Genomic DNA, 23,315 nt, shown 5'->3' with positions numbered 1-23,315 from the left:
GGGCACAAAGTGATTAAGAGAGGTGGTGTCAGTGTGTAGTGCTGCAATGGTATCTTCAGGAAAAGGGGAAGAAGAGGAAACAATACAACACGTGCTACCTTGTGTTCCAGAGCTGCCTGGGGAGGCTCTCTGTGCTGACTCAGCCCTGGCACAGCACCAGACAACAGGCACCTGCGATGCCCGTGGGAGAAGCGGCTCCAGCTGGGCTAGGCCTTGTATTTGTGGGGTCTCCTCTGAAAAATCCTGCAGCCCCTCTCTCCTTGTGGCCTTCTCCAAGAGCTGTGAAGTGGTCATGTGTCCCGATGGTTTCCGGGTGTGTCCTGCCCCCCTGCTCCCTCCCCTCTAGCAGACTCGGTTGCTGGGGGAGCTCCCAGTGTTGGGGCTGAGCTGCTACCCATCCTTCCCTACAGCCCTGGCAGTCAGTCCTTCCCTGGGAGAGGCCCCAGACTTAGGTGTTGAGAGCACTGGGGCCGTGTCTGCCCCAGCCAGGGCAGCCGAGCATGGGGTGAGGCTGCTCAGGGAGAGCATGGCCTCAGTGCCTTCTTCCCTGGAGATGGATGCACAGATGGAAATCTTGTGGAGGAGTATGTGGGAAAACGCTGGCAAGCAGGAGGTGGGTTTTTAGTATTTCCCAGCAGCTCCCTCTGAGCAGAGCTCTCTGGAGGTCCCAGGCTACCTCTAATAGATCCCTTGGAAGGAGACATCCTTCATGGGAACTCCTCAGAGAGAGAGGCACAAACAGTATCTTTGGGGTGTGGGGGGAGAGGCAGGAGAGACCCCCTTCTCCTGGCAGACCAGGGCACGTGTCCTCCCTCGCCAGGGCATTGGAATACCTTCCCACCTGAGGAGAGAGGCATCCTCCATGCTCTGCAGCAAGGTTCCTCCTTTGGAACACAGGACAGCCTCCGGCAGCCACAGCCAAGACAGCACCACGATGGCTTCTGGGAGGACTGAGCCCAAGTTGGATCACAGCTGAGAGAGACCTGGAGTGAGGGGCTGATCCCAGCGGAGCCTCCCCAGCACTGGCAGGAGATTTGCTGCTCTTTGGCAGGAAAAAGCATTCTGGCTCACAAATTAAATGTGACCTGGGGCACGGGACGTGTGTGCAGGCACAGTCTCAGAGGGCAGACAGAGTCCTCCCTATTCCCACTTCCACCCTCCCTCTGTCGCAAATGGATGTTAACTTGCTGGGAATTGCTCTCAGCCTTGCTGGTTTTCAGCTAGGCTTTTAGGAGGAGCAGTGGGAACCACCCCAGTGCTGGCTCCAGGCAAGTCCCACTGGACTATGGTGGTTTTGGCATGTGCAAAAATGAAATAAAAGCCCTGGTCTCTGGAGAACCAGCCAGCAGAGAGCGGATGAGCATTCCCATTAATGTGTCATTAGTGTGCAGCTCTGGCGTCGGCTCTTTTGGCAGCTTGGAGGTAATTACAACCAAACTGTAAAGTGTTGCACATGGATTTATTTACTGCCTTATTAGTGGCATCTGTTCTCCCAGCAAAGCAGCTCAGCTGTTTGCTCTTGTTTAGGGAAACCAGCATGGATGGTCTGTGCACACTCACATCCTTGGGCTGGAAAGTGTGCTAGAGGAGGTGACTGCAGCATTACCTTTGCATTTGGACCCTGCTTGTTGGTTTAATGCCTCGACCCAGCACCTGAGCCCATTGCAGCCTGAAGGGGCACAGGGCTTCACCCCAAACTTGAAGGATGTGGATCTCCATTTTAGATCCAGCAGCATCTCTCTTCCCAACTGTCTCCCAGCACTGCCCCATGATGTTTTACCATCATAAAATCACAGAATCATGGAACCATTAAGGTTGGAAAAGCCCTCTAAGATCATCAACCCAGAACCACTACCATGTTCACCACTAAACCATGTCCTCAAGTGCCACATCCACATGGTTTCTTTTAATACATCCAAGGATGGTGATTCCACCACTGCCCTGGGCAGCCTGTTACAATGCTTGACAAGCCTTCCAGTGAAGAAATTTTCCCTAATATCCAGCTTAAACCTCCTCTTGCACAACTTGAGGCCATTTCCTCTCATCCTGTCCCTTGTTCCCTGGGAGAAGAACCCAACCCCCACCTGGCTCCACGCTCTTGTCAGGGAGTTGTGGAGAATAAGAAGGTCCCCCCTGAGCCTCCTTTTCTTCAGGTTGAGCCCCCCCAGCTCCCTCAGACGCTTCTCATCAGGCTTGTGCTCCAGACCATTCCTCAGCTCCATTGCCCTTCTCTGGATACAACCATCTTCTCCAGCAAGAGCCATGGGGATGGCTGGGTGCTGTAGGACCCTCAGCTCGCTCTGAGCCGCAGTCTTCCAAGCTCCTGGTTGTGTCCCTGCCACTGAGCCACAGCAGCCAAATCACTGCTGTAGCATCCACTGCTTTGGCTGCTGGCCTGACCCGGCTTTGCTGCTTAGCACATTTCCCAAGGAAGATGGATGCTGGCTTTGTTAAGTGAATTTTGTGGCAAATGCAAGTTAAGTGGCTGTAAATCCATTGGAGACTGGATTCATTTAGGGCACAGAGAGTAATAGGAGGAGGAGAGCATCTGGAATGGGGAGATGGGAAGCACCAGCCAAAAGGCTTTTGTCACCTGTGGTGTCACATGAGGTTCCTCAATAAAAGTTCATGCCTGGCCCGTGCTGACCAAGGCATCAGGCTGGGATGCAAAGGATGGAATTACAAGGGTAAATATTTCTCCTTGGGCCGGAGATGTCCCAGCCAAATCAGGGCACCCAAATGTGGTTTTGCATGGGGTTCTCACACCCATCAAGTGCTCAAGTACAATGTGACTTGACTGAGCACTAACACCCACACTACCAAATCTCCAGTCACAGTAAAATGTGGCAAAGCCGCTCTGTTTCTGCAGCGTTCTGCTGCTTATCTATCGATCCAGCTGTCCCTGAGTCCCTCTGGCTGCAGTGACTGACCTGTGACACCGGACGATGCTGGGAGGGTCTCAGAGCCCTGTCGGAGGAGTGGGATGCCACGGTACCCTGGGTGTCCCAGGGATGTTCTTCATCCCTTGGGGACTGTCCTGAGCTTTGCAGAAGCAAAACTCTTCTCTCCAGGGCTGGGCTGTCCTTTCATTTGCTTTACTTCAGCACAAACAATACCAAAGTCTCCAGTAAAATTCACTGCCTCATTACATTGCAGTGGATCATTAATATATATAGTATATATATATATATATATATATATATACACATACATAAAGTTAATACACTTTTGTAATATAAAGGCTGTTTGACAGTTAGGGAAGGGATTTTTCATCACACTTGCCAAGCCTGCAACGCACCCGAGCCTCCATCAGCGCCGCTGCTCCTTTCCGGCAGCATCCATGTGCTGGGGTCCCAGCAGCCCCTGGGACCAGAGAGAGGCTCGGGATGGAGCGTCTCGCCCCGCGTGGAGCTGACGGCAGCGGGACTGCGGGTAGTGGGGAGCGTGACTCAGCCTCTCCAGCAAACTCGGGGCTTGCCTAGGCGCTGCAGCTCCTCGGCAGGGATCGCTTCCGCAGCCTGATTTGCTGGGAAGCTGCCAGCCGCCTGCCACCTCCTCCTCTCTGCAGGCAGCTCTGCCCTATTCTCCGCTCGTCGCCTGTGTCTCCAGTGACAAAATGACTCGCCGGAGGAGAGGGACAAGAGGCTGAATCCCTATGACAGGAGCGGAGCGGAGGAGCCGGTGATGCGGCCGGAGGATGCTGCAGGGAAGGTACGGGCAGCCGCGCCGGTCGTGCCAGCGGAGGGGAGGGCGATGGGCAGGTTCACAGGCAGTGTTCGGCTTTGCACTCCATCCCGATGGGTGCTGAGACCACCCTGTGCGGCCGAGGGGTGACCTGATCCCCCAAGCTGGGGCGGCAGGCAGCGTGTGCTGCGGGAGAGACTCTGTCCTTGTCCCTGAGCTCCTAAGGACATGTATTCCAGGTGTGAAGCCCAGTTGTCTCTCCTGAGGTGCCCATGGAGGACTCAGGGTGGGAGCCCTTCCTGCATGGGTTTATGAGCTGCCTCTGTCCATGCCCCAAGCCCCCATCACCCTACCTGCCTTGGGGGGCCACAGACAAGAATTAAGGGTGCATTTGACCTTGTTTTGACAACTCTTTCTCAAGAAATCAGATCTGCTGTGGGTTGTGCTGATGCAGAAAGCCAGTCTGCCAAAATTTGCCTCCCAAGGTCAGTGGGGCTGTGTAGATCCCAAGGGGGAGGCTGATAAAAGGGCTTTCCCTTGCTGCTTCATGATTTTTCTTCACCACTCCTTGTTCCCCCAAGGACTCCCCACCCTTGGGTGCAATTCAGACTTTGTCTTGTAGAAAGGCAGCCAAAATCCTCTTTAAACCCCACAGCTTGGCCAGAGCATCACCTGAGCTTGATTCTTCCTCTGTTACCTAATCCCAGCTCCCCTGAGAGGACACCATGCCCCTTTGGGGGACACCATCCCCCTTTGCTCCAGCAGCTCTCCCGTTTCAGCAAAGGGGGCTATGAGTGTTCAGTGGGGGCTCAGGAGTTTTGCAGCCCCCACCATGCAGGGAGCCAGTGTGCCCCTCAGTGCTCTCAGGGCACCTTTGCAGGGGACACTGGACCCTGCACAGAGGAGCACCTGGTCTCTGCAGCCAGTGTGTGTCTATACAGATTTTCCATGCAGGGCCACGCTCGGGCTGCTCACACAAGAGACCTAGTTCCTGCTCTCCCTGCTGCCAGAAATATCCCAGCTGCCTGCAGCAGAGAGCAGGCAAGGAGAGCTGCAGGCTGGCGGGCCGAAGGTAGTGGGGGCGATTTGTGGACACCCCAGGGCAGCATGGTGCACACCAAGGCTGGTTCAGCACCCATGTGGCCCCTGTGTCAGGATCGTGGTGAGGGGATGGCAGGTTTCCCAGGGACCAGTCTCCACCCAGGGAATGATGGATGGGGCTCCTCGGTGCTTTCAGTTCATGGGTATCCTTCTACTTTGAAGGCCCCTTTGGATGGTGCTTGGAGCAACCTGCTCGTGGAAGGTGTCCTTGCCCATGGCAAGTGAGGGTGGAACAAGATGAGCTTTAATGCCCCTTCCAACCCAAACCACTCTGTGATTTTCTGATTCTCTTCTGCTGCACTCAGGATGGGGATGTTCAGGACCTCCCAGCCTAGGAACTGGAGAGAGGAGGCTGAGAAGCACAAGACACAGGAGCCATGTCCGTGCGTGGCCGGTGCGCCAAGGTGCTCCCCTCCGAACTGAACAAGGTGTGCCCTGAGAGAGGAGATGACCCTGCCACACACCCCAGGAAGATGAGTGACTTTGAGGTGGTTCCCAACCTGCAGCAGAGCAGTAGCAGCGTCTCGAAGAGCAGGCGGAAGGCACATTTCCCCACTGGCAGCAATGAAAAGGCAAGTTCAGGGGTAACAGAAGACGGGGTGGTTGGGCACACACATGGGCTTAATGAGTGCTCATTAACAGGGGCATTAATAACGGATCAGATTAGTTTAGGGACAGACAGAAAACCCCCAGATATCTGAGGTACATGCTCAGCGCTCATATCCCCTCTCCTGGGGGTACACCTGGCTTTGTCCTTGCAGACAGCGATGGAGCTTTCATCCTTCACATCCAAAGAAGCACCCAGATGTGCTCCTACCACCTGGGTGTCTGGCCCCTGGCACAACTTCTGGCCCTTTCCAGGAACCCTGACCCCTTGCTGCTTTTCCTGCTCCCTCAGGAAAATCTCATCTCCTGGATTCCTGAAAACATCCGGAAGAAGGAGTGCACCTACTTTGTGGAAAGCTCCCAGACATCAGATTCTGGGTAAGTCAGACAGTCCCTCCTTCCCCTCCCCTGCCAGGAGAGCAGAAGCAGGTGTTGGTGACAAAGCTACAGCACCAGAAAATCCCACTTTTCTGTCACAGGGATTCACAAATCCCTTTTTAACTGGTTCTTCACCCTGCTGTGTGTCACCACATGGCTGAGATTGTGTCCCAGACACCCTAACCCTTTCCAATGCTTTTGCAGGCAGTCACTTCAGTCCTAAATATTTGTGTACTAAATCTCTACAGGTGGAAATATCTATTCTTTTTTTCCTAAGTTTCCCCCCAAACAACATCTTTGTTTCTGCACAAGTTCTGAGCTGCAGGAGGGGCTGGGTGGGAGGTGTGGGTACCCATGTTGTTCCTAAGGAGAACAGCACCTCCTGCCCAGACTGAGGCGGGGCTTGGGCCTTTCGAGTTTCAGCTGTTCTCGACAAAGTTGGTGTGTGTTTCAGGAGGATCGTGTGTGAGTGTGGCTATCTCAGGGAACAGCACCTGGACGATGCTGCCAAGCCTCCCATCTTCCTGGGGAAGGAATGGGACCCCAGCAGGCACATCCAGGAAATGCCAACAGATGCCTTCGGTGATATCCGCTTCACGGGCCTGGGGCAGAAGACAGGGAAGGTGACTGGTTTGTCCCACCTGTGGTGCAAGGGGAGCCAGTGTTTGGGCCTTGCCATGGTGGATGGTGTGGGAGTATTTGCCTCCTGAGTGAGAGGATATTAGAAAAGGGTGGGATTGCCCCAAGGGCAACACTGACCCAAGCAGAGGAGGAGGATGGGACAGGACCCCTTTTCCCTCTCAGTCTTAGTCCATTTCTGAAACCACAAGGCTGCTCTTCACGCTGTGAGACCTGCGATTAAAGGAGTGGCTGTTCCCTGTCCTTGTCCTTAGGTTTGTCTTGGGAATGTTCATTCACAGGGAAGCTAATGGGAACAGGGTCATGGACAAAGACCTGGAGCAGCAGCATGACTCTGCTGGGAAATGGTGTTGGGAAGCCTCATGCTCTTTGGTGGGATGGGAGGGATTGTGGTGGAGGTGGCCTGTTACCCTGACCCCATTGTTTATACTCAAAATATGTATATGCTCTCTTTTTTTTTGCAGTATGTGCGTGTCTCCTCGGACACCCCTCCACGGGTCATCTACCACCTCATGACACAGCACTGGGGCCTCGACGCACCCAACCTGCTCATCTCAGTCACTGGGGGAGCCAAAAACTTCATCATGAAGCCAAGGCTGAAGAACATCTTCCGGCAAGGGCTAGTCAAGGTGGCCCAGACAACAGGTAAGAGATCACAGAATCATAAAATCATGGAATCATAGAATAGTTTGGGTTGGAAGGGACCTTTAAAGGTGATCTGGATGCAGAGGGTCTCCCTGTGATGGTAGCGGGTGAGAGACATGTCACCTGGCCATGCCAAGTTCCCTGAGTTGGGCTATTCTGAAGATGCTGAGCTGGTCCAGGAGACCTGTAGGTCCCTGACTGGACCACCTCCACCAGGGATGGGCTGTTCCTGCTCAGTCACTGCAGGCAAGCTCAGAGGGAGCTGGACTGAGAGAGGTGCTGAAGAAGGCATCTCCTGTGCTGCCAGGGCAGGGATGGAGCATCCCTGAGGACCTGCAGGAATAAGGGGGATGCTTGGAGATTGCTGTGAGCAGAACCTCTCCCTTTCCATGCCCTTCTGTGACCCCCAGGAGCCTGGATCATTACAGGGGGGTCCCATGCTGGTGTGATGAAACAGGTGGGAGAGGCAGTGAGAGACTTCATCCTGAGCTGCAGCCACAAGGAGGGCGAGATTGTCACCATTGGCATTGCCACTTGGGGGACCGTGTACAACCGGGAGAGCCTCGTCTGCCCCATGGTGAGCCGGGCAGAGCCAGAGGGGGGATTGCTTTACCTACACCTCGGCTGCTGGGGAAGTCCTGCCAACAATTGCGGTGGGAACAGCTGCTTCTAGATGTCACTGTGGCTGCCAGTCCCAGTACAGCCCAGCTGCACCAGAAGGAGTTATGGTCATAGAATCGTAGTCACAGAATGGTTTGGGTTTGAAAGCCCCTTAGAGATCATCCAGTTCCAAGGATGCCATGAGCAGGGACACCTTCCACTAGACCAGGTTGCTCCAAGTCCCATCCAGCCTGGCCTTGAATACTTCCAGGGTCATGAGCTGATATTTGCTTGTGGGTGTGAGGGTATGTGGGGCAAGGCTGATGTGAGCGCTGGGGAGGGGGGCAAGGGACGGCTGTTTGGCCAGACTGTCTCCACATGCTGGCCCCACATGCTGGTTACTTTGGCTATCAGGTGCTCCTGTGCCAGGCTTCTCCCAGAGTGTCTCCTCCTGCACCTTACAGGGTGGCTTTCCTGCTGAGTACATGCTGGATGAGGAGAACCAAGGCAGCCTGTCGTGCCTGGACAGCAACCACTCCCACTTCATCCTGGTGGATGATGGGACCCACGGGAGGTACGGGGTAGAAATCCCCCTGAGGACCAAGCTGGAGAAGTTCATTTCGGAGCAGACCAAGGTGAAAGGAGGTAACAGCAACATACAGCCCGGCCTGAGGCAGGGATGGGCCATTCCCTGGTGAGGGTGTCCATCCTGGGCTCCAGTGAGTGGCTGTGCCACCCCTGGAGGATCTGGGCAAGCGACCTGAGAGAATTGCCACGATAAATGTAGAACCTGCTTCCTCAGTGACACAGATCAAAGACCTTTCTCTGCCAGATGATTGACTTATGGGGTCACCAAAGATGTCCCCAGTCCTTGTGTTGCTGAGCTGATCAGGGAGAGTCATTTCTCCCAAAGGGCCAGGCTTCCAAGGGGCTTTCCAGGTGGCATCTTCTTGCTGTGCAGATGATTTTCTGTTCTAACACATGCACACACATACATCAGCAAGCATGAATCATGGAATCAAAGAATATCCTGAGTTGGAAGGGACCCATGAGGATCCTTGAGTCCAACTCCTGGCCCTGCACAGGACACTCCCAAAAATCACACCATGTGTCTGATCTGACATGCCAGACAAGCACCTGCCATAATTTTTCCCTGCCTCTCCTGAAGCCTGACATGTCAGGGACAATGCTCCCACCTTGCCTTTCCCAACCCACCACTCAGAGGGGACCACATGAGGGGGATCTGCCCTATCGGGAGGTGACCCTGGATTTTCCCTCCCTGCAGGTGTTGCCATCAAGATCCCCATCGTGTGTGTGGTGCTGGAAGGAGGCCCCGGGACTCTCGATGTAAGGAACTGCTTCTGCCAAGCTGAGGATGGGACGAGTGGTGGGGGCAGCTCCTTCCCGGGGTGCTGGTCTCGGTGTCGGAGCGAGTGCGGTGCCACCCTGACATGAGTGTTGGGAGCAGCAGTGGGGTCCCAGGCTCAGAGAGGGTCTGCTGGTGTCTGGGTGGGATCAGGACCAGCCTCCCCACCCTGTTGCAGACCATCTACAACGCCATCACCAATGGGACGCCCTGTGTGATCGTGGAAGGGTCTGGCCGTGTGGCCGATGTCATCGCGCAGGTGGCCAACCTGCCCGTGTCCAAGATAACCATCGCCTTGATCCAGCAGAAGCTGAGTGTGCTCTTCCATGACACCTATGAGCTCTTCACTGAGGGCAAGCTGGTGGAGTGGACCAAGAAGGTGAGCCCCTTGCAGGTGCCTCTGAGCTTCTGGAGACCAAAGAGGTCCCCAGGGGCCCTAGCCCATGAGCAGAAAGGCTCCCAGCAGGAAGTTAAAGCTCATCTGCCCCCAGCCGTCCTCATCATTGTCCTGGTGAGCACCTCATGGCCTCGAGCTCTGCTCCTCCGCTGTCTGCTCCCTTTGGGCAGAGAGGGAGTGTTTGGGATCAGCCACAGCCAGGCTGCGGGACACAGCGCAGGGGTTCTCCAGGCAACCTGAGTGGAGTGAGGAATTGCCCTGCACAGGGCAGGGAGCTGTGGGAAGCAGCAGGGAGGAGGTGCTGCTGCTGATATCTTCCCCACGGTTCTTCCTGTAGATCCAAGACATAGTGCGGAGCCGGCAGCTCCTGACCATCTTCAGAGAGGGCAAATATGGCCAGCAGGATGTGGATGTGGCCATCCTCCAGGCCCTCTTCAAAGGTGAGGGGTGAGGGGCTGCTTGGGAGGATGGTGAACAGGATGGGGGTCAAGTCACCTCCTGCAGCTGCCTGACTTTGGTGACAGGATCACCAAAGCGGTCCCCAAACCTTGTGATGCTGAGCTGATTGGGAAGAGATGTTTATAACAAGGGGCCACACCTCCAAGGTTGATCCTCTGTTATAACATATGCACTTTGCATGCAGCATCCCGAAACCAGGACCACTTTGGTCGTGAGAATTGGGATCACCAGCTGAAGTTAGCTGTGGCCTGGAACAGGGTGGACATTGCCCGGAGTGAGATCTTCACAGATGACCATGACTGGAAGGTAAGGCAGTATCTGTGATGCTTGTCTGGTCAGGCTTAACAGCTTGTCAGGACTGTAGATATGGAGGACACTTCTCACCTCAGCTGTGCTTAGGGAGAGTTTTAGAGCTCCCACTGCATTGCCAAGGGCTCTTAATCTCTCCTGCTTTTCAAAAGTGCTCCCAAGCAGAGGTAGAGGTGAGCAGGTTTATCCATCCTTTCTGATGGATCTGTAGGAGTTGGAAGGGATTTTCCTATTTTGGTCACCAGTTTGGGTTCCCCCAGCTCATGTACCTTTGGTGGGACTGGGAAGAGCTGGAGGGAACTAGGAATCCAAAAATGAAATATCTGGGGGTATATGCCCCATCCCTGGAAGTGTTCAAGGCCAGGCTGGACGGGGCTTGGAGCAACCTGGGATAGTGGAAGGTGTCCCTGCCCATGGCAGGGGGTTGGAATGAGATAGGCTTTAAGGTCCCTTCCAAACCAAGTCATTCTGTTGATTTTGTGATATTCATGAACTTGGGAAAGCTGTTCTCTGCTCTATCCATCCCTCCACCTGACAGCCAAGCGAGCAGAGGGCTCCACTGCCAGAGAAGCGAGTGTACTAATCTACCAGTGTGTCTCTGGAGATGTCCCACAAGTCCTAGTACTTCTCAGATGCTCTTTCACATCCAGAAATTCCTTGTGCACTCAGGGATAAAATCTTCCCTGAGTGAGGAGCCTGGTGAGGTTCTGCTCTGAGACCATGGAGCCTCTCACCTCTGCCTCTGGCCTGCCAGCCCACAGATCTCCACCCCGTGATGGCAGCTGCCCTGATTTCCAACAAGCCAGAGTTTGTGAAGTTGTTCCTGGAGCAAGGAGTGCGTCTCAAGGATTTTGTCACCTGGGACACCCTGGTTTACCTGTATGACAACCTGGCACCATCCTGCCTGTTCCACAGCAAGCTGCAGAAGGTGCTGCTGGAGGAGAGAGAGCACACAGCTGGCTCCAAAATGCCAAGGCTCCAGCTGCACCACGTCTCCCAGGTGCTGCGGGAGCTGCTGGGCTGCTCCACACAGCCTCTGTACCCCAAGCCCAAGCACACGGAGCGGCCCCGGCTCTCCATCCCCGTCCCGCACATCAAGCTGAACGTACGCATCTCCAGGTTACCTGATGGCAGGGTTGCAGTGGGGAGGGAACACCAGCACAGGGAGCCGTCCTGGAGGTTGCAGCTGGGTTTCTGTCCTCTTGTCTGCTCAATAATCCTACTGAAAAACCCCTAAAGCCCTGTCCGAGTCATCCGCCCTGCATTCCAGGTGCAACTCTCACCCTCCTACACCTGCAGCACCATGTGGCTGCATGACTGGTGGGCAGGACCCAGTGGAGTGGGTACACAGCTCCACTTGATCCTGGCATTTCCAAGATAAGTCCAGTCTTGGCCACCCCTCTATCTGGGCAAAGTCCCTTCCATGGGTGGTGGACGCAGTACCCAGGGTTTGGGTGGCTCTGTGCTGAGGGAACAGGTCTGACCATTGCACACCTTGCAGGTTCAGGGGTCGAGTCTCCGGTCCCTCTACAAGCGCTCTGCCGGCCGAGTCACCTTCACCATGGACCCTGTCCGAGACCTGCTCATCTGGGCTGTGGTCCAGAACCGCAAGGAGCTGGCAGAAATCATCTGGGCCCAGGTATCACAGCCTAGAGCTGGTGGTCATGGCTGAGGGGCTCAGGTGGAGCCAAACCTTCCAGCCCCAAGGGCAACTGTGGCACCTGCTGGGATTTGGGATAGCAGGCAAGCTGTCCCAAGCCTGACCTCAGCCAAAGGGAAGACAGCCTGAGGGGACTTGGTGTCCATCCCCAGCTACACCATGAGGCCAGATCCCTCCCTTCCTGGCCAAAATGGGAAGAGGGGATGCTCTGAGTCAGAAGTGGGCTAGTCCTTGCACAGGCTGAGAGAGGGCTGAGCACACAGGGGCACGGCAGCTGGGTTGGAGAAGGCTTCCACCCATAAACAGCATCCCAAGACAAGAGGCAGTGTGGCTGGTGGCATGGTGAGCATGCTGAGGAGTCACTCCATCCCATCACCTAATGCATCCCATGAGGAGGGCAGGGTGGTCCCTGTATTCCCTGTGACAGTGGGTTCCCAGAGGGGAGCCCAGCTGAGCTTTTGTCATGGCAAGCTGTCCATCCTGAGTGCCAGTCTGCTTGGGACACCCGCCTTCCCTCCCGTGGGAGTTGGGAAGGGCTTGGCAGGACTGATGGAACTTGACAGGCCGAGTGTCCACACTCTCCTTGTCCTCTTCTGTCTCAGAGCCAGGACTGCATGGCAGCTGCACTCGCCTGCAGCAAGATCTTGAAGGAGCTGGCCAAGGAGGAGGAGGACACGGACACCACCGATGACATGCTGGCCCTGGCCGAGCAGTTCGAGCACAAGGCGATTGGTGAGCAGGAGGGCTGGCAAGCCCCCATAGGGCTGGCAAGCTTTGCCCAGGAGATGTCTGGGGGTGATGGGGGATGCCAAATAGGGGTCCTGTCATCAGAGTCGGGGTCATGATGCTCCAAGGGCTGTGCCAGGTGGTGGTGGGAGCGCAGGGAGTACCACTGTGAGGTGCAATGTCCTGATCCTGCTGCAAAGGATGACTCTGTGGGTGCCTTGTCCCGGAACTCAGCCTCATCTCCCTGGTACCTGCCCATGCAGGCGTGTTCACAGACTGCTACCGTAAGGATGAAGAGAGAGCCCAGAAGCTTCTCACCCGTGTCTCTGAAGCCTGGGGGAAGACAACCTGTCTGCAGCTGGCATTGGAGGCCAAGAACATGAATTTTGTGTCCCACGGGGGCGTCCAGGTGGGTTCTTAGCAGCCGTGCTGGGAGGGGACGTGTCCAAGTGTCCCCAAGATCCAGGGTTCTCTGCAGGCAGCAGTGGGGCTCTGCCCTTCATCCCCTGTAACCAGCACTCCTCTTCCTCCCTCCTCACAGGCCTTTCTCACCAAGGTCTGGTGGGGGAAGCTGTGTGTGGACAACGGGCTTTGGCGGGTGATCACATGCATGCTGTTCTTCCCCCTGCTCTACACCAACCTCATCACCTTCAGGTACTTCTGGCAGCTGGGGCATGCACGGAGGCAGGGATTTCCTCCAGCCTCACCCTATGGCTGGCTGGAGGAAGCTGCCGTGGAATCTCGCTGGGCAGCTGAGCCCAAACCCCCCGTGCTCCCAGCAGGGAGAAGAGGCTGCAGCCCATGGGCTGCCTGACACGCCTCCGAGCCTTCTTCACAGCACCCGTCGTCATCTTCCTCATGAACATCCTCTCTTACTTCACCTTCCTCCTGCTCTTCGCGTACGTCCTGATGGTTGACTTCCAGCCGACGCCATCCTGGCGGGAATACCTCATCTACTTCTGGCTCTTCTCCCTGGTGTGCGAGGAGACCCGCCAGGTGCGGGGCAAGCAGAGCCAGGGCTGGGAGGTGGCAGAGGAGGAGAGACACCCCTCTGGGGGCTCCTGGGACGTCCTGAGCAGCTCACGTTCCCATGCTGCTTCTCATGTCACTATCCATTCGGAGAGGTCCCTGCAGCACATGGAACCACCAGATCCCCCCATCTCTGAGGCTGGAGAATCTCCTTGGCTGCGCCTGACCTAGCCATGTGCACATGCAGAAGAACGTGGGGTTTTGGGAATGCCAGGAGATGGAGGACTCACCTCCTTCCTTGGGTGAAGTCCCAGCAGTGTGTCCACGCTTTGCTTGATATTCGAGGTTTCTTCAGTTTTTGCTTCAATACCTCAGTGCCTTTCTCCCCCAGCCTGAAGACCCCCATGTCCCAGGTGTCCCCATGCTCCTTCCATGCCTGTATAGAAAAGCCTATAGGCTTAGGTTACCTTCGGGTCAGCGAGAGTGTCCAGTGATGGCCAGCTGATCTCTGTGATCCCTCCTCTCTGTGAAGCACATGAGTATCTTACACCCAACCCCTCTTCTCTTCCCAACAGCTGCTGTATGATCCAGATGGGCTTGGGCTTGTGAAAATGGCTTCCCTGTACTTCAAGGACTTCTGGAATAAGTTGGATATCTGTGCCATCCTAGTCTTTATCGCAGGGCTGACTTGCAGGTAAGCTGCAGAGCTCGATAGTATTTTCATAGAATCATGGAATCACAGAGTGGTTTGAGTTGGAAGAGACCTTAGAGCTCATCTTGTTCCAACCCCCTGCCACAGCAGGGACACCTTCCACCAGACCAGACTGCTCCAAGCCCTGTCCGACCTGGCTTTGAACATTTCCAGGGATGGGGCAGCCACAGCTTCTCTGGGCAACCTGTGCCAGGGCCTCACCACCCTCACAGTAATTCCAACCTAAATGATTCTGTATGATTCGTTGGTGGCACTGAGGTGTTTCGTTTCTTCTCTTCTGTGCCCAGGCTGATCCCATCGACATTATATCCCGGGCGTATCATACTGTCCTTGGCTTTTATCATTTTCTGCCTGCGCCTGATGCACATTTTCACAGTCAGTAAAACGCTGGGGCCCAAGATCATAATTGTGAAGCGCATGGTGAGAGCTCCCCTTCATCCTGCTAGAGCAGCCGGATGTGCCACCCGTGTTATCCCATCCTGGAGTGGAGTTTGCTCCAGGACACAGTTATCCTTCCCCTCTGTCTTTGCAGATGAAGGATGTCTTCTTCTTCCTCTTCCTGCTGGCAGTGTGGGTAGTGTCCTTTGGGGTGGCCAAGCAGGCTATCCTGATCCACAACGAGGAGCGCGTGGAGTGGCTTTTCCGTGGCGTGGTTTACCACTCTTACCTGACCATCTTTGGGCAGATTCCTTCCTACATCGATGGTAAGGGACTCCAGCCTGTGACGGCACATGGCACGACCAGGGTGGCTGTGACAAGGCCAATGTACCAAAATCGTGCTGTGTTGACCCATGGAATTCCCAACAGGTGGCAGTGAGCAGAGCACCTGGGATGTGGCAGATGGAGGTCAAATCCCTGCCTGGTGCTCCCCGAGGCACCTTGAGGTTTGGTCACCACAGAGTCATGTTGTGCCCTCCCACAGGGGTCAACTTCAACATCGACCAGTGCAGCCCCAACGGGACCGACCCCTACAAGCCCAAGTGCCCAGAGACAAACGCGGACAACAAGAAGCCCATCTTCCCAGAGTGGCTGACGGTCATCTTGCTGTGCCTGTACCTGCTCTTCACCAACATCCTCCTCCTCAATCTCCTTATTGCCATGTTCAAGTGAGTCTGAGGGGTTAGAGATCTGGTGGAAGTAGCGGGATCCCGCTTGGGGGGTTATAGATGTGATGGAAGTAGCGGTTGTGGGTCAGGGCTGATCAGGGAGACGGGTAGGAGCTGGGACACCATTCAGACATGATGTGCCCCCTCATGCCCCCGGCACGGCTGACACCTGGGCTCTGCCCCAGCTACACCTTCCAGCAGGTCCAGGAGCACACGGACCAGATCTGGAAGTTCCAGCGGCATGACCTGATTGAGGAGTACCACGGCCGCCCACCCGCGCCCCCACCCCTCATCCTGCTCAACCACCTGCAGCTCCTGGTCCGGCGTGGTTTGCTCCGCCGGCCGGCCACACACCACAAACTCAGTGAGGACCAGCCTCCCTCTCCTGCCCTTTGCCCCCTCCTCAGGGCACGAGGCTGGGCACATGGGCTGTGGTCCTGGGGTTTGGGATGCCCAGAGATCTGACAGCACTGCCATCCCCTTCTTCTGGCAGAGGAGAAGCTGGAGAAGAATGAGGAAGCTGCCCTCCTCTCATGGGAGATGTTCTTGAAGGAGAACTACCTGCAGCACCAGCAGTGCCAGGAGAAACAGAACACAGAGCAGATGATCCGGGACATTGCACAGAGGTACTGTCACTCCTGAGACAGAGAGTTCCTTCCATCCTTCAGCGCCCTGAGCAGGGAACAGTTGGGATCAGTGCAGGAGTGGCTGCTGAGGGGGTTGCAATCTGCACTGTCCCTCCAGGGTTGATGTACTGGCAGAGCTGCTGGACTTGGACCGGGTGAAGAGGACGGGGGTGGTGGAGCAGAGACTGGGCTCTCTGGAAGACCAGGTGAGGCAAAAACAGAGCAACTACCCAAGAAAGGTGAGGTTTTCCAGGGGCTGAGTCAACTGAACAGAGCACAAAATCCGTCTGAATCAATACCCCTTCAGACAGTTTGAGTTTCCTTGCCATTAGCATCCAAGTGGAAAAGGTTTATGGGGAATGTTCTGTTTGACTCCAAAGGGAACAGAATGCAAGTGGGAAGTGGTAGGATGAGCCGCTGCCTCCACTGGTCACCAAAGAGTTAGAGCTGACCCAGCTCTTCTCCTTGGCCTAAGAGGACCCTCCAGACCTCTTGGACATGGGGACTCTGGGAAGCTGTCCCACACCCCACACAAGCAGTGGGGTGGCCAGGGAGCCGACCCAGCCCTGGCACCTCCTGTTTCCACTTCCATTTCCACGTGCTTTGTAAAGATGTTTCCCTGGAGATGGTTTTCCAAGGCAAACATCAGGACACAGCGCTGCTGCCCGTGGGGACTGGCAGTCAGTGCCAAGGGCAGCAGTGCCTCCTGCCAGGGCTGGATCCTGCGCTACTCAGGAGTAGGGAGACCCAGGGGGTGACCCTCTGCTGTCCCCCACAGGTGCATCAGAGTGCCCAGGCCCTGAGGTGGATGATGCAGGCACTGCGGGGCAATGGCTTCAGCTCAGGGGAGGACCTGCCAGCCGTGGGTAAGCGGAGCCCAACTCCACCCCAGCAGTGCCGGGGAAGCCCAGGGCCCCAGACCAGGGCTGAACAGCCCCTTGCACCTCTCTGTTCAACATCAAGGCAGAGATTCCTTTGGTCTTGGGAACTTTGGTGGCTCCATGAGGCCATCCAGCCCTTCCTGTGGCCATTTCCACCCTCCCTGGGGTTTCCTCCAGGACCTGTTGGAAGGGAAGCCAGGGTCCAGGTCCCCAGGGGACGTCAGCATCCCCATGGAGAGACTCAGCTGGCCCCCTCAGCAGAGCCCTGGTCCTCAGCACTGGACTCAGTGTCCTGCTTTGTGGGACCCTGCTGTCTGTGTCTGTCTCACAGGCTCCTCTAAAGCCTTGGACTTCAAGGAGGCTGACGTGGAGGGGAAAGCTGAGGAGAGAGGGCCCCCGTACCATGTGCTTGCCCGAAACCTCCTGTACCCAGGCTCTTACACCCTTCGCTTCCCTGTGCCAGATGAGAAGGTGCCCTGGGAGGTAAGATCTGTGACCCTAGGCAGTGGGCTGGGAGGAGGGGGCATGGGGCAGACCCTGGCAGTGGTGGGAGGAGGAATAGACCCATCATTGCACTTAGGAGCTGCTGTTCTTCCAAGCCCTGAGACAAGTGTCTTCCTGGAGCGGCTGCACTGAGGTTCTCCTAGAGACAAGGGCAGAGTTGCTGCTGGGATCTGCAGTGGTAGGGATGCCTGGGGATGCTTGGTTGGAGACAGAGGGTACAATCACCTGCCTCTGCACTTCTTGAAGCAGGGCTGGCTCAGGGTCAGGGACAGGATCCAGCACTGACTTCCATGGGGGCATGATCCCATCAGCCGAGACCCTGAGCTCAGCCCCCAGCAGAGCCAGGAGCATCACTTGGGCAGTGATGCTAGAAGCTGTGCAGAGCAATACACTGGGGCATAAGGTGTCCCTGGACATCCCAGTCCCTGCCTGCCACCAGAGCAGGGATGCAAGGGAGTCCTGACACAGCCACGTGCTCCGCAGGTGGACTTCCCGCTCTATGACCCCCCTGCCTACTCGGCTGACCACAAAGACATGGCTGTGCAGGACCCCTTCAGCCTGTGAGTGTTCCCCCATGGCTCCCCACTCCTCTACCCCTTTCCTGGGTGGCACAGCCAGCCCTCCCTACCGGGCTGCCTCCCACCCCCAGCTCCTTGGAGTCTCTCCTGAAGATCAACTACAACACCATGGATGGGCTGATCGACCGGCAGAGCTTCCACGGGCTCTACGCTGTGCGGGACGGGCTGCCACTGTGAGTGCAGCCACCACAGGGAGCTGGGAGCTGGGCTGGGAGGCAAACACTAGGAGACAAAGAGTCCAGGGGCACCTGAGCCCATCCCGCTTTCCAAAGGCTGATGGTGCAGCAGGGATAATGGCATGCATCGTGCTCAGGGCTCATCCCCAAAAAACCACCACAGCACCCCAAAAGAGGTGGGGTGCAGTGGTAGGGAAGTGCTATAGGGGTGCACAGGGATTGTGGCACCATCCCAACCCCCTCACTCTCACTCTGACAGGAACCCCATGGGCAGGACGGGGCTGCGAGGCCGTGGGAGGCTGCACTGCTTTGGGCCCAACCACGCCCTTCACCCTGTCGTGACCCGGTGAGTGTGTGGGGACATGAAGGTGTCCTGCTCCAGCACGGGGCTGGGCATGTGGGATGGAAAAGGGGGCATGGAACCACCTTGGAGAGACTGGGACCTGGCCAAACCCAGTTCTGCCAATACAACCACTGCTGGGAGGAGGGGAGCCAAGTGCAGCTGCAGCATGACAGGGACCTCTCTCACAGTTGGAGAAGGAATTTGGATGGGTCCATTATAAGGAAGAGTCTGAAGAAGATGCTGGAAGTGCTGGTAGCCCAGTACCCACTATCAGATGTCTGGGCTCTGCCTGGGGTAAGAGTTGGGGGAAAACAGCTTGTGCAGAACATGGAGATGGGAGATGTGGGCAGTGGATGGATGGAAGGATGGATGGATGGATGGAGGGATGGAGGGATGGATGGAAGGATGGATGGATGGATGGATAGATGGATGGATGGATGGATGGATGTCCCACAGAAAAGGGGCAATGACAGGTACATGTTGCAGCCTTGGCTGAGGAGGTACCTCTGACCCTCCCGCAGAGCATCTGCATGCCAGGGGTGCTGGGTGAGCAACGGTCCCATTACATACACCCACACACCTGAGCCCCTGTCTCCTGCCTCTCCCTCCTCCTCCTCCTCCATGGCTTCAGTTCTCACATGTCCTTCATTGTGAGCACGTTAAGCCATTGGCAAAGCATCCTTTCACAGACATTGCATCAGGCACATTCAGACATCTGCCTGGGCAGACCTGAGGACTTCAGGTGGGAGAGGGAGGAAGGGAGGCACCACGAGAGCTTGTGGCATCATCTGCAGGGGTGGCTGGCAACTGCCTGATGGCCAAGCTGGTGGCAGGGAAGGAGGCTGGGCTGTGCTGATGGCAGGCCATATGGCTGACATCTCCTTTGGCACAGGGGTCACTGGAGCCAGGGGAGACACTGCCACTGAAGCTCAAGTGGATCCTCCGCCGGGAGTTCTGGCCCCAGTTCCAGAACTTGCTGAAACAAGGCACTGAGGTGGGGAGCACACGGGTGTCCCGGTGGTATTGGGTCACGTGAGTGTCCCACTGGGATGGGGGCATGCAGGCATCACCCCAGGCAGTAGAGGCATGTGGGGACATCACCGCAGTACAGAGACACGTGTCCATCATGGTGTCACAGGGCCACATGGGTGGAGACATGAAGTGATACATGTGTGGGGGTCTGGAGCAGCCCAGAGACCGTGGGAATGGCTGCCCACTCCAGTGTCTGTGCCTGCTGCAGTCACTCTCCATGGCTCCAGTTGCAGTGGGATTGGGGTGCTGGTCTCCAGTGGGGCAGAGGAGCTGCAGGGCAATACCCCACCACCCCCAGGGCCTCTGGTGCCCTCAGAGATGTGGTGGGGGCTCTGTTGATGTGGCAACTCTGTCACCGAGCACAGGTACACAAGGGGTACCTCGATGACCCCCGCAACACGGACAATGCCTGGGTGGAGACGGTCGCTGTCAGTGTCCACTTCGACAACCAGAACGACGTGGAGATGAAGCGTCTGAATTCGGTACGGGGCTGTCACCCCTGTGGCTCCCTGACCCACCTCTCAGCAGGAGTGGGATTCTCCAGCCGCACAGATTGGGGGAATAACATGGGGATGAACATGGGGTGGCACCCTAATGTGTGCCCCAAAAAGAAGGGGCAGGAGGTTGGGGACTAGAAGTGCTGTTGAGTGTGGCTGGCATGGCCCCTCACCAGCAGCACATATATGATGTCTGTCCCCTTCCAGTTCCTTCAGGGTTGCGACCCAGAGCTGTGCATCCGCTGGCAGGTGCTGGATAAGAGGATCCCCCTGCATGCCAACCACAAGGAGCTCCTACACAAGGTCTCAACCCTCCTCGGTGCTTACTACTGAGGCCTCAAGCACAGGCCAGGGCTCCTGCTGCCCCAGACCAGGTTCTGGCTGGGACCTGCAGCTCCACCCCAGTTCACCTGTGAGACCATGGGAGCTGCTGGAGATAAGGTACTTTGGGTGCTTCCGTGAATATACATTGCAGGTCTCTGGGAGGAAAAGTGACCCCTCCTTGGGGGCAGGGGCTGCCTAGACAGTGCATCCCAGTCACCTGAGCGACCAGGCTCAGCCCCAGCTTGTGTCTTGGTGCTTCCATATTAGCCACAGCACTAGCCCAGAGCTTGGGCCAGGCAGAGCCACAGGGCTGTTCCTGCAGGGTGATCCTTCCCTCAGCTCCAACCTGCTCTTGGCTTCGGGGTGGGCACTGGGGGCTCACCACCCCCAGCTACTCCACAAGGATATCCATCTCTGCTCCCTGCTCCTGCTCTGAGCCCTGGCAGCCCCCCTGCCACAGATCCCAAAGGATTGCTTTGGAGAAGGCTTGGAGTCACTCCTGTGGCAGCTGTCTCCATATCTTTGGTTGCCTCAGACCCAACAACATGGTCCTGAGCTGTGACCCAGCACTTCCAAAGGTGTGAGCAGCTCTTGGCTTATATATCTATGGTTTCATAGCTCTGCACAGGCCCACCCACCACGCCCCACACTGATATGTAATCCTGTGTGTGTATGCTGAGCTCCGGCTTGTAGCTGAACTCCCTCCCTCTGTCTGAGCCAAGGCACCAGCTAAATGTCACCTGCCTGCCCCCATCCCCTGGTGCATGTGGATGGAAAGGGGCAGCTTGCTGGGACCAGGTGATCCGTGCTCTATGGTCCCTAGAGCAGGTAGGGACAGGAGAGGGGACAGGAGTGTGTCAATCCCAGATATCCCTGCTTTTAAGGGGTCTTTCACTCACATTTTCTGTTGCCCACCATGGGGAGAACAAGGCACAGTGAAGACATTTTTTGGTCACCCAGAAGAGCCCCACAGTAGCAGGTTATGCTTGGGACTGCTCAGGGTGGGATTTCAGTTCCCCCACCCTCTCCTGATGGATCAGACACTGACCAGCCTGGGCTACTCATCCCACACTGGTGGCCACCGCAGCACAACAGCAGTTTCACCAGTGACACACTGGGGCTTGGCAAGGGGAGGGGGCTCAGTCTGGCAATGTATTCAACCCAGCTCAATAAACCATGTATTAAATAACTACAGGCTGGTGGTCTCTTATGCTGTTTAAACAGGGGCCATTCCTGAAGGCCATGCTCGGAGCACACTTCCAGGATGAGCCCAGTTTGAATGTTCTCACCCCAATCTTATTGCACAAACTCACTGTGCCTATTGACTCACCCCCAATGATGTCTGAATCATAGAGTGCTTTGGGTTGGGAGGGACCTTAAAGACCATGTCTTTCCAACCCCCTGCCATGGGTAGGAACACCTTCTACTAGACATGGGTGTTTGAGATGATTTGACCTGTTTTGAGTCAATATGGGAGATGTGCTCCAAGGTGTTGGCACGGCACCTTCTCCCATTTCTCGTGGACTGTTTGATGTCTGCTCCTGGTCTCCCATTGCTGAGAGGTCAGGAGACCATCTGAGGAGGTCCAGCCTGGAGGAATGGTCAGGGAGGGAAGGGGCGATTGTACCTTACAGCAACAGATCAAGCTTCCAGACCCGCAGTCTGGACGGCAGCCTCCAGAAAATTGCCGAAACCTCATTAGCAGCACTTAATTTCCCCACAGAGGTGCTCCACGCGGCCACTCTCCTGCAGCCCCGTGGGGGTGCTGCCTGGCTGTTCCATCGCCCTGGCCCCCAGGTCCCACTCCCCTCGCCTCCCCGCACCGCCCCCCCGCTCCCGCACCGCCCCCGCACCGCCCGGTGCCGCCGCGGCGGGACCGCCCGGCCCGGGGCTCCTTGGGAGCGGCCGCACCAACAGGTGGGGCCGAGCACGATCGCGGCCGAACCGCCGCGCACCGCAGCGGCACCAGCACCGCACCCGCACCGGCACCGCGCCCTCACCCGCACTGGCACTGAACCCGCATCCGGAGCCGCCCCGGACGAGCCGGTAAGGGACCCCCGGGGCTTCGGGGCGGCGGGGGGCGGCGGAGGGCGGTCGTGCCGCCTGCCGGGGTCCCGGCTCAGGGCGGGGCAGGAGGGCGGGTCGGAGCATCGCCCCCGCACACCCCCGGGGTCCCGGAGGCTGCTACTCCTCAGAGCCCCTCTGAGCCCTTCCAGGCGGTGAGAACCGGCATCGCATAACGCGCCCTCATTCCCCCGGAGAGACGGAGCTGGCGGAGCCCGGTACCTTTCGTAGGGCCAAGAGGAATTCCCGGGAAGCAGAACTTCATCTCCTCTGGCAGAGCCCACAGTGCCCCAGCCCTGGGCAGGGCCACGGGCTAAACCACGGGCAGCATCCACCCGGTATGAGCATCCCTCAGGTATGAGCATCCCTCGGGTGTGAGCATCCCCCTGTGGTACCCTGAGGATGCTCACACCTGAGGGATGCTGCTGTTCCCAGGGGAATGCCATTAGGGGGACAACAACTCAGTGCCCCTAATGACATCACCATGGGCCATTTAATTCCCAGGTGAAAGGCTCCCTTGGTCTCTCACCCTTCCCTCCAATGAGATTTCTTCCCCCCAGGCTGGCCAAGGCAGCAGGAGAGGTGTGAGCAGCACCAAAGGCAGAGGAAAGGTGTCCCACCTGCTTCACCTCTTGCCTTGCCCCTGACAGCACTGGGGTGTCCCTTGGGGTTTCCACATCACCCCCTTTACTGTGATAGTGGCTCCTCTCTTCACGTCCAGCCCCCAGAATCAGGCTATCAAACCTTACTCTTTGTTTACTTTAAAAAGCAAACTCATCTCCAAACCCTTCTTTGGCAAAACCCTTGGAAATGTGACTTTTACCAGCTCATGGACCAGAAGGGGAGGGAAAGCAAAAGAGCTCCACATTTTGTTATTTAAAACCCTGGTGGTGATTAAGTCAGTCTGATGATCCGTGCAGTCTGACTCATCAT

The 23,315-nt window shown here is 56.7% G+C and overlaps 1 protein-coding gene across 2 annotated transcripts; it reads left to right on the top strand.

Annotated features, from left to right (window-relative positions):
• The first annotated feature begins 3,352 nt into the window (after positions 1 to 3,352).
• On the top strand, positions 3,353 to 21,510 carry TRPM2 (transient receptor potential cation channel subfamily M member 2). 2 transcript variants are annotated; one of them, XM_027703836.1, is made up of 33 exons: positions 3,353 to 3,711; positions 5,091 to 5,357; positions 5,684 to 5,769; positions 6,224 to 6,392; positions 6,873 to 7,053; positions 7,464 to 7,630; positions 8,118 to 8,298; positions 8,939 to 9,000; positions 9,198 to 9,398; positions 9,754 to 9,856; positions 10,060 to 10,181; positions 10,939 to 11,289; positions 11,686 to 11,823; positions 12,447 to 12,576; positions 12,834 to 12,979; positions 13,112 to 13,224; positions 13,353 to 13,566; positions 14,115 to 14,233; positions 14,539 to 14,671; positions 14,784 to 14,955; positions 15,174 to 15,357; positions 15,543 to 15,721; positions 15,851 to 15,983; positions 16,102 to 16,189; positions 16,762 to 16,849; positions 17,196 to 17,347; positions 17,852 to 17,928; positions 18,018 to 18,119; positions 18,382 to 18,468; positions 18,654 to 18,759; positions 19,358 to 19,459; positions 19,863 to 19,979; positions 20,202 to 21,510. In XM_027703836.1, the coding sequence occupies exons 2-33, from the start codon at positions 5,163 to 5,165 to the stop codon at positions 20,325 to 20,327; spliced, it is 4,524 nt and encodes a 1,507-aa protein (XP_027559637.1). In that variant the 5' UTR covers positions 3,353 to 3,711; positions 5,091 to 5,162; the 3' UTR covers positions 20,328 to 21,510. The 2 variants fall into 2 exon arrangements, with proteins under 2 accessions (XP_027559637.1, XP_027559636.1); XM_027703835.1 differs by having other exon boundaries at positions 13,350 to 13,566.
• Positions 21,511 to 23,315: the final 1,805 nt, after the last annotated feature.

Source organism: Neopelma chrysocephalum, unplaced genomic scaffold (assembly GCF_003984885.1).
Source record: "Neopelma chrysocephalum unplaced genomic scaffold, ASM398488v2 Primary Assembly neopelma1_252, whole genome shotgun sequence".
Lineage (NCBI taxonomy): Eukaryota > Metazoa > Chordata > Aves > Passeriformes > Pipridae > Neopelma > Neopelma chrysocephalum.
The sequence above is the reverse complement of the archived record's forward strand: the minus strand, read 5'-3'. Positions and strand labels throughout refer to the sequence as shown.

Bases quoted from the DNA above. Each gene is read 5' to 3' on its own strand.
- TRPM2 (XM_027703835.1), top strand. From the start codon at position 5,163: ATGTCCGTGCGTGGCCGGTGCGCCAAGGTGCTCCCCTCCGAACTGAAC. The intron at 9,857-10,059 runs GTGAGGGGTGAG...CTTTGCATGCAG, and splicing joins CCTCCAGGCCCTCTTCAAAG to CATCCCGAAACCAGGACCAC. The intron at 13,567-14,114 runs GTGCGGGGCAAG...TCTTCCCAACAG, and splicing joins TGTGCGAGGAGACCCGCCAG to CTGCTGTATGATCCAGATGG.